General features: G+C 31.6%; 1 protein-coding gene across 1 annotated transcript; it reads left to right on the forward strand.

Annotated features, from left to right (window-relative positions):
• Positions 1-4,718: 4,718 nt before the first annotated feature.
• LOC143057207 (F-actin-capping protein subunit beta-like) lies at positions 4,719-14,120 on the forward strand. The gene is made up of 7 exons (XM_076230464.1): positions 4,719-4,844; positions 8,315-8,404; positions 9,810-9,931; positions 10,548-10,661; positions 11,436-11,577; positions 12,057-12,239; positions 13,701-14,120. Exons 1-7 carry the CDS (start codon positions 4,842-4,844, stop codon positions 13,866-13,868), a joined length of 822 nt encoding a protein of 273 aa, XP_076086579.1. The 5' UTR covers positions 4,719-4,841; the 3' UTR covers positions 13,869-14,120.
• Positions 14,121-14,413: the final 293 nt, after the last annotated feature.

Genomic DNA, 14,413 nt, shown 5'->3' on the forward strand with positions numbered 1-14,413 from the left:
TAGAGCAACACATACATGGTTCTCACATTTGGAGCAAGATCTGAGTGTCCTTTCCGGATAATCTGAGACCAGACATTATCTATGGGGTTCAGGTTGCTCAGTGTTAAGTGTTCTCTATATTTTGTGGATTGATGTGTGTCATTTCGATCTTCTTTTTTTATTTGGAAAGTTCATAATCACATGGCAAAATCAAATAACAAAACGCATCAAAAACGAATGAACAAGAACTGTCATATTCCTGACTTGGTACAGAATTTTCAAATGTAGAAAATGGTGGATTAAACCTGGTTTTATAGCGCTAACCCTCTCTCTTTGATGACAGTCTCATCAAATTTCGTTATATTTACACTGATGCGTTAACTAAACAGAGACAATAAATAAAATAGTCAGAATATGGGGTACAGAATATGGGTTAATTTATTCATTATGTATCGTTTCACACATATAATCTAAATAGTATAAGTTTGCATTATTTGCAGTGGAACGCATATGAACAAACATATCTATTATATAAATATCGTGTTACCAATTCTAGTCTGTATCTTTGATAAGTTTTATATTACAGACAGTATTTTATTTGATGTGCAGTAGGTCAAATGTTTAAAATGGACCTTGTCATGCTAGTCATAGAGCGATACTCATAGTCATTGTCTACTCTTTACATCGACAACGTCAACCGGTCTTGGGTTGCAGCTCGCTATCATCAACAATCAAGTAGCCAGTCTCCCGGTTACATTTATGGTAGAGGAAACCCAAAGACTTTTAAGTTCGACACACGGTATCAGTACCTCAAGCAGCATCTGTTGAATGCATCTATCCCATTTTACATGAAATACCGGATACGAAAGGTATATTTAATAATATTTTATATCTTGACTTATATATATAAATTTACAATTAATGTCTAAACAACGCAAAGCTTTAAGACAACGTATAGGATTTCAGCTTCCCAATTGTAAACTTTCCATTTCTATGAAGCAATATTCCATCAGCCCTTGCATATGGAGTTTATATCTCCCAGTTGGTACGATATGCCAGGTATTGCGTTTCCTATCATGAATTTCTTAATAGAGGTTTGCTCTTTACAACGAAGCTATTAAACCAAGAGTTCCAAGTGATGAACTTGATATCCCGTCGAAAAGTTTCAGAACCACATCACTGTTTACAAAACTTTTGAATCTTTGAAATACTATGGCTTTTCTACCTCAGGAATAGATTACCTAAGCTGTCTATGGGAAAACTGTTAGGAATTTTGGTCCTCAATAATCCTCAACTTTGTACTTTATTTTGGTCTTTTAACTTTTTTAAATTCGAGTGTCACTGGTGAGTCCTTTGTAGACGAAACGCGCATTTGGTGTAAATACAAAATTTAATCCTGGTATCAATGATGAGTTTATTTATTCACATGTTGGTGTACCGTTATGGAACATATGTTTCACAGATGAATATGAATACGTTCCAATCGATTATCGTCGTTCCACAATCCCGTCCTCCTTTGCCCCGAAAGAAACCTATCGATTTAGACTTACAAGTCACATTAACAACACGACAAGTCTGCTTACCTTGAGATTTCGATAAAACAAAGCAGATCAACATTGGTTAGCTGTAATCACGTGCAATTATATAATTCGGAATATTTATATATCGAATTTGGATTGTTCAATTACATCTACCTAAGGAATTGGGAAATACTAACGATTTTCTATCCAGCGAATTTGGCTAGACTTTCGGAAATTTGAATTCTCAATACTCTTCAACTTCGTACTTTATATAGTGATATTTCCCAACTATTTCTTATTCCAGTTTTACTGGTGAGTCTTCTGTAAATTGAAAAAAAAAATATCAACAACTGGAACGTCCTTTTCATGACTAAATACCAAAACAACACAGATTCCATTACAACCAGCATTCAATTTCTGCATGCATGGGTCTGCTAAGTGCTGCTTAAAAAACTCTTTCTAAAATATTACTATATTTTACAATTAATCAAATCGGAATTTCAGAGTAATTATCTCTTTAGGTCGTGTAAATCACGTGTGGATATTTAAAACGATGTATTATCTAAGTACAATATAAGTCTCTATCCTTTTCCATTAGAAAACATTTGACTTCCCTATCCTTTACAACAATATCAATCCTTCTAAAACATCGAAAGAGTTTTTGTTTGTTTCATAAATTAAGCCAATGTATTAACAGCTATCTTGTCATAGGAAGAGGTAAAACATGATTTTCAAAAACGCACTTGATTCTTACTAAACAAATTTTTAAACTATAACAATTATAGTAATATGTCTGTTTGAATTTTTCAATTGACATGTTTGTCACGTTTGGAGCACTTGATGGTCAACAACCTATTGGCATTCCTATGGGAAGCAATGGTCCTTTTGTCGATTTTTCTTTTTCGTAAGCATGATAGGTAGACGACTTATATACACAAGCTTCTCGGAAGAATGAAAAGAAGCTACTATCATTCTCATTTAACTACATATCCTATTATAAAGATAATGTCGTCTCTGATTTCTCCCATTGGATTCCACAGATACAGATTGTCTGCCTCTTTTCATAAATAGTATCTGGATATTGACAAAAGAGATAAGTCATGTTTCCCAATTTTGAACTTTCCGAAGTTTCTCAATTTTGAACTTTCCGATTCTAAGCAACAATTGTCTCATATTTGAGGCAAGACATTAATTGATTATCTCTGTATTTATCTCCGAAGCTATTACATTCCAACTTGATTCCTCTGTGGTTCTAAGAAAGATAACTCTAAATATACTAAAGCTATCTACAAGTTTTGAAAACTATTATTTTGAATTGCATGAATTATGGATAAATAAAGGCAACAGTATTATACCGCTGTTCGAAAGTCATAAATTGACAGATAGAAATTAGAGAAAACAAATCCGGGTTAAAATGAGTAATGACAAATTCCACATTGTACTGTCTTAATATAAATAAAGAAGATGTGGTATAATTGCCAATGACACAACTTTCCACAAGTTTTAGAGACCAAAATGACACAGAAATCAACAACTATAGGTCACTGTTCGGCCTTCCACAATGAGAAAAGCCAATGCCGGATGTCCGCTACAAGGTCGTTTTTCAATAAAAGCGTAACTTTCAGACCTAAAAATAATGGAAAATCAACTTGTCTAAAATTTAATTTCAAGAGTTATTTTGAATACCTCTATTATAGACCTGTTTGTAAACAAAAAGTGCAATCTTAAATATTCTTTTAAATGATATTATTTTCATAATTTGTGTACTGTTTCGGTCCCCTATGAAACTGCTTCTAAACACACATATTTTTGCAATTTTAAATGTTGCCTATAGACATTCCAGTTTGTTTTCTTTATATACTAGAAAAATCTTCTTTTTTGAATTGGAGAACCATTTTTTATCGATAAAGATTAGACAGTATTTCACATATGAAGGTACAACTCATGTTACGTAGTGGACATTTTGATGCGTTTCGTAGTCATGGTAGTTGACAAAACCGTTTCGTAGTGGACAAAAAGTTTCGTAGCTGACATCAACCCCTATTCTATGTTGATAAAAACATAATAAAAATTACATGAATTTAACCCTTGTTATTTGTTTTGCACGAATATAATTGAAAAAAAAGTGTTAAAAAAAAAAGACTGCATGGTAGTGGTAGTGTCCACTACGAAACGTTTTTTCTCCCATACTTGTTTCGTATAGGCGACCGTTTCGTAGGGAACCTATTCACATGTTTTATTTTTTTCCCACAATCCCTATATTGCAATAGTAACAAGACTGATTGTATTATTCAAAGCATGTATTAAGCTGTACACTGATATTTTTCATAATTTTAAAACCAGATACTGATGGAGATTTGACCCGTTTCGTAGGGGACATTAAAAAAAATACGGTATCACTCTCACGGGTCCATTTGATGTGCTCAATTTTTCTTACCATGCAACAATTTAATTGCCGTCACGGTTATAAAAGCATCACTTCTTTTGTAAGACCCTAATGTTTATATCTCTTGCAAACAAAAATTACAGTGATTAAATCATTTTATAAAACTGTTTATTAGCAAATATTAATGACTTCGTTTCGTAGTGGATATTTTGTCAGGGACACACCTTCTGAAATTGAAAATCCTATGCTAAAAGCTGTTTATTTAAATATGTTGGCTCTAAACAAAATTATTAAAGAACTTATATTAAGTAAAAATAACATTTATTTCTAATTTTTTTTTACGAGTATGAATGTTGAACAGGCGGTCTAGAGACATGTCATTTTTGGTTGTTTTGGACCTGAGACTACTATATATGTTATAGTAGTCTCAGTTTGGACCATTCAGGAATCAATATCGTATCAATCCCTCTAAAAAATAATTTGTTTCTTTGCTTAAAAATGTTACATCTTATTCGATTTACTGGCTGCATAAAAAATTACTTACAAAGATCAAACACACTTTTTTAAAAGTGGCGTACGTAGGACAAGAAAGTACGTTTTTATTGAAAAACACCTTTAAATAATAACCTTTTGTTAAAATAGTCAAATCTGTATTTCTTTTGGCTCTTATCTGATATTTATATTTATCTTAAAATATGATTTTTTTCTTTTCTTTTTTTTTTTTATAAATCTGGTTGACGTTGATTTTTTTATTATTTGTGCAAAACTGAAAACGAACAAAAAATAAATTCGTTCCGATGCTGCATTTTGTATTGACCCATTACTGATATCCGGTTTAATTCTTTTTCTTCTATGCTTGCTCTCATGTAAACCAGTTAAGGCTGTCCCGGATGTAGAGGCCATTTCTACAAACTCTTGCTTCCTGAATCAAAAGATTTGAGTATTATCTCCACAAAATGGTTTGCATAAATGTTTAGACTGTTATAGATCGAAAATATAATAATTATACTTCATATTCTTCAATCAGTATTTACTTATAGCAAAATTTTAATGACATTAAAGCGAAGTATCTTAAAAGAGGGCGGATTACCCATCGATGTATCCATATCGTTCAGTGTTTCAGAAATTTGATAATATCAGAATATATTGACATTGTGCATGCTTGGAACAGTTGATTGTACTAAAATAGACATTATTGTGTTATAAATGTATGGTCAAATACAGCTTTATAGTCGATTGTAACAATACATGTACATAAACTCAAAGTTCATATAATAACAAATGGACTAAAATGGTTGTTTACACTAACAGTCTTCACCTTGAACCCTATTAGAGGATCTGCAACACTTGACCTGAGATTGCTATTTATCTGCCATTACTGGACATCTCAAAACAAAAGGATCTGGAAAAATTTGAAGTCATAACTGAAAAAAGTCCAAATAATCATGACGTGTTGATGGGCTAATATCACAGGCACTTGTTTCTATCCACAGGAAGGTCGACTATCCATATAAATAGAAGAAGGTGGCTAACGAAATTTTTTTAGGTCATGACAGTCTCCGCTTCGGACGCTTTTTCTACCCTTCAACTTAATGCTAAAAATCCCTACCTTATATGAATCGATTTAGTGAATATTTTCCTTTAACACTAAACTAATTTCATAATCCCTGCAGTGTTCCTCTTCACGGTAATCTACTCTCAATTCACTTAACCATGTCGAAAACAGCGTAGACACGGTTTGTAATGGGTAAAGTTCCTCAATCGTTCAATTTTCATCCATGGAGATCCCTGCAATAATTGTCTTTCGTAATGTTAAAAAAGTCCATCCAACAGTCAGAGCTCAGACATAAATAAGTCTGAATCCGCTTTTGACTCATAGAAGTCTAAATTTGTAAGTTTTAGGATTTGTCTCCCTTTAATGCAAGACAAAATACGACTTTAATAAGTCAAATATTGTTAAGCAAGAAATAATTGACAAGAAATAGAAAGTTGCAAATACGGACTATGTACAAGTCAATAAGTTACCAACATTGGTAAACTTCAAGACCCACGCATATTTATAAAAAGGTCACGCATCTAAATCAAATAATGACCACATTGAAAAACAATGCTTTGTCTTCTAAAGAAAAATATGAATGAGAGTCTAAAAAATCGGAGATAATGTTAATTAACCTTACAATGCAACCACCTGGAGCCACACTTAATGAGGTAAAACATCTGTGTTTAGTTTAAGTTAGGATGTTCAATTGGATAATTAAATATAGATAGCTCAAGTCCTTGTGAACTCTCAGACAAGTTTTTGCTGTCATAGGTGGTTTACTTTGGCCACCAAGTCAAATTATGTTTTTTCATCAACATAAATAGACCTAAACAAGTCTGTCATTTTCTGACTTAGATAAGTCTAAAATTGAAAACACATTTTTATAATAAATACATGTTTTGACTTCTGTAAGTCAAAAACAAAAATCGACTTGTTTATGTCTGAGCTCTGACTGTCCAAGGTTGATGTTTATCTTCTGCTTTATTTAAAACATCTATAACTGATTTCTTTAAAGAAGAGTAAAAATGAATTTTTGCGCCAAACTCTGTAAAATTTGACAGACTCAATTTCTGAAACCTTTGTTTTAAATTATCCAGAAATCCAGGTATGTCAAATTTTACGGAGTTTAGTGCAGAAATATATTTTATACTCACTTGAAGCATCTTTGAGAAAAATCAACCCAAGAGTTTTATTAACACAGATAATTACCTTTGAGTCCAACTGAAAATATGAGTTCAGCGTTATGACATCAATGTAAAATGTCAAACTTAAAAGTATAAAAGCCTTTCAAGACGTCATAATTATTCAGACTAAAACAAAATGTAAAATGAAAAGATTGTTGTATGACATAAGTAGTTCAAGAGGTGCAGATTCTCTGGTAAACTGGTGTTAATTTCCAAATAGGTGTACATGTATTTGTGACACTTGGAACTTTTTGATGTCATCCAACTTTCACTTTTCCAATACTTCAGACATTTTCTCTTCAAAAGACTATTAGTTTTGACCTGAAAATTTTGAGGAAACATCTATGAAGTCCAATATTTAATGACTTATGACCCACAAATGAAGAATAGATGTCTTGGATAAGGCATAGGAAACCATAAAATCATTCGGTCAGACCAAACTTTTAGGATTTTTTTGGTGGAATATATAGGAGGAAAATTCTAGTTACTTTTTTGGTCAGACAAATCCTGAAACAGTTTGCAACAGACTGCCTCATCAGTCTTCACGATGAACTGTTAAATCTACAGGCCCGTAGCTCAATTTTTGAAATTTTTTAGTTAGATTCTGTTGGCCTAGATAAATTTTTACAGGCCCGAGAGCAATTTTACAAGCCTGGGCTGCCATTTAGCGTGAAGACTGCCTCATACACTTGTACATCAAGTACATGTTTATCTAGATCTCTGCATGGAGAACATTTGATAACTTTTTTGTGTGAAAAAAAAACAAATTTACTAATTTTTGACAGAATTAACAAGCAAACTCATGTGCAATTCTTTCTAGATTTTTATGACAAATCAGAAAATCAGTGGTGATCAATTATTTTTAAAAGTGTTGTGTCCCTTAGACCTGTATGTTAGAAGCATTATTTGCATGGAAAATTGCATTGTTAGCACTGTGTACAATTCTTGCCAGAATTACCTGAAACTTTAATCATACATGTAGGTTTACATGTATATCAGCAATGTCTTTGATGAGTTCAAAAATCAGTGCCCATTAATATTTTGTAAAAGAGTTACATGTATGTACCCTTGAAATATTTATATGGAAAATTGCAAGATGAGCATTCTTATGTGTACTTTCCAGATATAAATGTAATTTATATTATAGGTCTATTCACATTTCGGAATAAGTTCCAATAGAATATTTTTATGCCCCTTGGAAATATTGGTTATACATGCAAGGGAAATCACATGGCATTTACTCTGAGGCCTTTGTTTCTCTTAAGATACTCATAAAAAGTTTTATAGAATTTGTTGCAATTTAGCTTTAGTGGTTACTTCAAATGGAAATTCAGATGACAAAAGTTTCTGAGTCTGATTATTTAAACTTGCATCTCTAAATTTTATCATTCCATAAATTATTTTTCTGAAATGAAAAAAAAAAGTTCTACTGTGTGATGGTGGGGTGGGTGTCAATCAGATTACTGCATCCACACATGTACTATTATTTTGCCTAAAAGTATAAAACAGTTTCAAACTCAGACAAATTGTGAACATATGCAAAAAATCAAATCCAGTATTGAAAAAATCAAATCATTTAAAATCAAATCCAGACCAACCAAGCCTATTTATAAAATAAGGATTGTACAAATGTATGTTAGAAACAAACTTTGTTATTTGTTGTCCTTAGTTTATCAGTTTCTGCATGAATGATTTTATTTTTCAGACAGAACAACAGTTAGACTGTGCGTTAGATTTGATGAGAAGGCTTCCTCCACAACAAATAGAGAAAAACTTAACAGATTTAATAGATTTAGTGAGTACATTTGTAGTTGTATTTCTGTATGCACAATGATGCATGTACATGTATATATACAAACATGGTGTGGTCATTTATTCATGACCCTGGGTTATGTGTAGTGATTTATCTCATCATTCTCATGTTGCTAAAAAGAGAATCTGTTATTTGAATAGAGAAAATTCTCGCCAGATGCATCACTGACACGCTAATCGTATATAAAAATTTGTAAGTGTTCCGCAGAACCCAGTGTCCTTCCTACTTTTGCTGTTATTTGCAGGCTCAACAAAAATGAGGAAGTAAATTAATAAAAATATTCCTTTAGATACTATCTTTTGATTGTAAAAAGCTTCTGTCCATGTTTGATACAAATCTAGGCTAATTTAAGAAAGATATTAGAATTTTTAAAACTTTAACCACAGAGTGAATGTAATGTTTCTTGGCAGAAGTCCATTTAAAGATGTAAGTAAACTACAGGAAAAAAATATTTTTTTTTTACTAAATTTAGCTCTGGATACTATTTTATGATCATAAACAAGCTTCTGGCCAAGTCTGGTACAAATCCAGGATATAAAAATTTCAAAAACTTTAACCACAAAGTGAATATTTGTGGACACAGCCGACAACGGAATGTAGGATCGCTTTGTATCGCTTTTCAACAAAAGTCGAAGGCTCAACAAAACGTGAGTTGTCAGAGGAACATTTATTGTTTACATGATTAATCACCTTTTGTACTTCCATATACATGTGTAAGTTCTGTATACTGTAAATCATATAATCTTCTCAGGCCATTTATTTTTCGCAACTTTGCGAGTAGAAAAATGATGCAAAGAAAGATCATCGCATATACCGTATGTAAAACTTTGAACTTTCCTCATGTAACTACATCATACAATTACAAACCTGAAAATAGTGAAATTAACTAGTTATCAAAGGTACCAGGATTATAATTTAGTACACCAGACGCACGTTTCGTCTACATAAGACTCATCAGTAACGCTGATATTAAAATATTTAAAAAGCCAAACAAGTACAAAGTTGAAGAGCATTGAGGATTCAAAATTTCAAGAAAGTTGTGCAAAATACGGCTATAAAGATAATCTACGTCTGGGATAAGAAAATACTTATTTTTTCGTAAAATTCTAAATTTTGTAAACAGGAAATTTATAAAAATGACCACTTTATTGATATTCATGTCAACATCAAAATGTTGACTGATGGGCTGGTGATACCCCCGGGGACGAAACGTCCACCAGCAGTGGCATCGACCCAGTGGTGTAAATAGTTATCAAAGGTACCAGGATGGCGAAATGAGCTGGTAGGGTCTAATCACAGTTTACAGTAGCTTTGAACATGTTGAATAGGATATTTACTAGATTGTATGCTCATGTAAAGAAGAGGATTTTATTTGCCATACTTGCAGGTGCCAAATTTATGTGAAGATTTATTATCATCAGTAGACCAACCATTAAAGATTTCTCGAGATAAAAATGTAGGAAAAGATTTTCTATTGTGTGATTATAATAGAGATGGCGATTCCTACAGGTAAGTAGTACTTATAATAAAGTCCCTTACAGTAAAATAATAACTGATTCTAAAATGAGGAGGGTTTGGTTAAAAAAATTCCCTTACAGTAAAATAATAACTCATTCTAAAATGAGAAGGGTTTGGTTAAAAAAATTCCCTTACAGTATTAAAAATTAAAATTGATTCTAAACAATGCTAAATTAAGGATATAATTTACATATGTCACACTTGCACATTTAATCTGTTGACCACACTGTTATATTGTAAAGTATATATATATATATATATATATGATCACCAGCAAATTTGTATATATATCTGATTGCCAAAAAATATGAAAATTATATTGTCCTCTTTCACCGGTAACACCTGTTTCATCTAAATATGAAAAATAAGGTGGTATGATTGCCAATGAGACTACTATCAATCAAAGAACAATGGATACAGACAAATAAATGTGTCATTGTAAAGCCTTCAACTATTGAGAAAAATTTATGCTGCATCTGATTGGACAAGAATGGATACATAAATTTAATTTTTTGTACATCCTGAAAATCTTCTGTATTCATGGTATTTTCCCTTACATATCATGATGATCAATAGCCTTTTAAATTGTACAATTGACTATTTTTAGATCACCATGGAGCAACACCTATTTCCCTCCTTTAGATGATGGTGCCATGCCTTCAGAACGACTCAGAAAACTAGAACAAGAAGCCAATAGATCATTTGATCAATACAGAGAAATGTAGGTGTCGCTGATAATGAATTAAGATAACTGTGTCTCATTGGGAAGCTATTTACAATATTATAAATTACCATGTTTAAGTAGATATAAGTATATGTGGTATGAGTACGGGAAGCTATTTACAATATTATAAATCACCACCTTGTGAACCACATATTAATGGCAACCACTGAACATCAGGTTCCTGACTTGGGACAGGATCAAACAAATGCAGGGTGTTTAAGTTCATGATTTGTATTACTTTTGTTCATCCTGGAGCCTCAAATATCAAATTAGGCTAAACATTAACATTAATCGTTATTGATTGGTCAAATGATGCAGATACACATCACTCACAACCACTCAAAACTTTAAATCAAGATTCAGGAAAAATATTTTATATACATTTAGCTTTTCTTAAATTTCTTAATTATTACTGAATACTGTAATTTCAGAAATTATTTTTTATTTTTATTAATTTGTATTATGTGTTGTAGAGAATGGCAATAATAGATCTATATATGAAACACCTATCGAATGGCTATTATCCTGAAATGGCAATTAATAAATATATCACATTTTGTCTTTAAAAATCACAATAAAAAAATGTACTAAAAGGTTTCTGAATTTACAGTAATCAATTTGGATTAAACAAATGTGTTTCCAATTTTAAATGTGGAAACATGGTACATTTAAATGACAATGTTTAGTTCAATTGAGTGGTCATAATGGCAAAATCCTTATAGCTGTTGTTTACGTCTGTGTATTTGAAAAGTTCTGCATTATTTATTTTAGGTATTTTGAAGGAGGTGTCTCATCTGTATATTTATGGGATTTAGACCATGGCTTTGCTGGTGTTATATTAATCAAGAAAGCTGGTGATGGGTCAAAGAAAATTAAAGGCTGTTGGGATTCTATACATGTGATAGAAGTACAGGTATACTGTTGATATTAAAGGGGCACTTGCTATGAAAAATAGAAAAAAATAAAAGTGAAACAGTGAAGTTAAAATTCGCTTTAAGCAGCCATTTAGGTTCTTTCTTTTTTTTTTTTTTTTTTTTTTAATAAAAACTACTATAGGTTCATTTAAATATGCATGAGGTCTTAGTATATGAAGACAAATTATAAAGTGAAAATTAGTGTTAAATTTGAATCAAAAGGAGTTTTAAAAATTATGATAAACATAAAATGTTAAATAACAAAAATACTGAAATCTTGAGTTTAATCCAAAACGCAGAGTCGGTAATCAAATATCAAAATCAAAAGCTCAAACACATCCAACGAAGAGATAACTTCTACACATTTGATTGATATTAAATTTCAAAAAGAGTTAAAATTGCATTACAATTTAATCAAAGGCAGATAACTCTATCATTACATGTATTAATTATTAACTGAAAGCTTTATTATTTACAGGAGAAATCTAGTGGAAAAAGTGCTCACTACAAATTGACATCAACAGTTATGCTGTGGTTACAAACCTCCAAGGATGGATCAGGAATCATGAATCTAGGAGGAAGTTTGACTCGACAAGGGGAACAAGATAACACTGTTAGCGAAAGTGCTCCTCATATTGTTAACATTGGTAGAATGGTTGAGGTAAGGTATATTGGTTGTAATAAAAATACTTCTCGGTTAAAAAATTACAGATAATTTACTTGTGATACTGTGTATGCTTACTCCTCTCATCTCTTGAAATGTTTTGGTTCATTATATCCTTGGCTTTCAAATTATTCTGTTTTGAGCAGCTATGTTTAGGTTCTAGTAAAGCTTTCAAACCATGTCAAATACAAAGCCTGGTTTTTATACGACCACAAAAAATATAAAAAATTTGGTTGTATGTTGGTATCACGTCGTCATTGTCAGCGTTGTCAGAAGACGGATGATTTCTGGATAATAACTTTAGTATCAGTAGATATGAATAAATAAAATTTTAACACAAGGATTATACCCACTAAAGAAAGGTTGGGAATGATTTTGGGGTTTTTGTCCCAACAGTTTAGGAATTAGGGACCAAAAAGGGGCACAACTAAGCATTTTTCTTTGTTTTTCGAACAATAACTTTAGCATAAGTAAATATAAACTTTGTTTGAATTCATCAAAAATTGATTTATTTGGGTTCTTTGATACACCGAATGTAACAGTAAGTTTGATTCTTAATTTTTGGTCATGTTTTTAAATTGGTTTACATTAAGGTCCAAAGGGTCCAAAATTAAAGTTAGTTTGATTTTGACAAAAATTGAATTCTTGGGGTTGTTTGATATGCTGAATCTAAACATGTATTTAATTTTTTAAATTATGGGCCTATTTTTTGAAGTTGGTCCAAATAAGGGTAAAAAATTAAACTTATTTGATTTATTAAAAAAATAAGTATATGGGGTTATTTGATATGCTGAACCTTTATCAAATTGGTCCACATTGAGTTCTAAAGGGTTACAAAATTGAATTTTATTTGATTTCATCAAAAAATGAATTCTTGTGGTTCTTTGATATGCTGAATCTAACCATGTATTTAGATTAGGATATTGGACCATATTACATGTAGGTAATGTCAATTTAAAGTTTTTAAGTTCTTAGATCACATTCATTCTGTGTTAGAAACCTATACTGTGTCAACTATTTAATCACAATCCAAATTTAGAGCTGTAGCAAGCTTGAATATTGTGTCCACAATTGCCTCAACTGTTCAGGGTTCATCCTCTGCTGTAGTATCAAGCTGCGCCCTGTGGAGCATCTAGTTATTTTTTGATATCTTTTTTTTTTAATTACATCAAAATAACATGTGATAAATTGAAATTAAAATCTGCTTTAAGCAGGCTGTTTGGTTCAATTTTGTCAAAGTAAGCTTGGAGAAATCACTGATGAATTATTCACTTGCAAGACAATAATCCAACCTCATTGATTTCGTAAAATTCACTTAGCAAAGAATGTAGATATGTACAAAAAAACAGCTAAAAAAAACTCTAAATTTTTAAAACGCTAAATTTAAACTCTCAATGTGAAAGGAAGCCATTGTTTGAAGTAATGATTTTGCTAATGCCTGTTTGTTTTACTTTTCAGGAGATGGAGAACAAAATACGGATGACATTGAATGAGATTTATTTTGGTAAAACACAGGACATTGTCAACGGCTTAAGGTCATTTAATTCACTAGAAGACGAATTGAGCCAAAAAGCTGTCATTAGCAATTTGAAAGATGTATTAAATAAAAGGGGAGAGAAGCAGTGATGATACATACAATTATTAGCGCAGACAATTTTTATGGCCACCAGATGGTGCAACAAACTGTATTAAAAGGAAATGGTGCAAAATTGTTTATTTGCTTCATTAATTTGCAAAGTTTTTGATATTGAAAAATAATAACAATTGGAAATTGGTGAAGAAAAAGAACCCAATAGGCAGTTTGAAAGTTATTGATTATGTTGAGGGGAAAATATATATTATACGAATTTGTAGCAAAGAAATAGGTTAAGGGCTATTCCAGAAAAAAATGTATGGGGGGGTTGGAAGGCAGTTTTTGTCAGCACCCGCCACCCAGACAATTGTAATTGAGAATTATAGTGCTTTATAGTGTGAAAAGTTGCTCTGATACCATCACCCATGTATTATTAATATAATGTGCCTTCCAACCCCCCAATACATTTTTTTCTGGAATAGCCCTAAGGATATTAATCATGGTAGCAATTGGTTGCTCTTATTATAAAAGCATGTGTTATTATTTATAAATAAAAAGACTTAAGCATTTTCAGGGATTGACAATTTTTCAAAATCCA

This window comes from Mytilus galloprovincialis, chromosome 13, assembly GCF_965363235.1.
Source record: "Mytilus galloprovincialis chromosome 13, xbMytGall1.hap1.1, whole genome shotgun sequence".
Taxonomy (NCBI): domain Eukaryota; kingdom Metazoa; phylum Mollusca; class Bivalvia; order Mytilida; family Mytilidae; genus Mytilus; species Mytilus galloprovincialis.

Excerpts from the sequence above, each read along its gene's own strand:
- LOC143057207 (XM_076230464.1), top strand. Across the intron at positions 10,662-11,435 it reads TTTGATCAATACAGAGAAAT|GTATTTTGAAGGAGGTGTCT; the intron begins GTAGGTGTCGCT and ends TATTTATTTTAG. Across the intron at positions 11,578-12,056 it reads TACATGTGATAGAAGTACAG|GAGAAATCTAGTGGAAAAAG; the intron begins GTATACTGTTGA and ends TATTATTTACAG.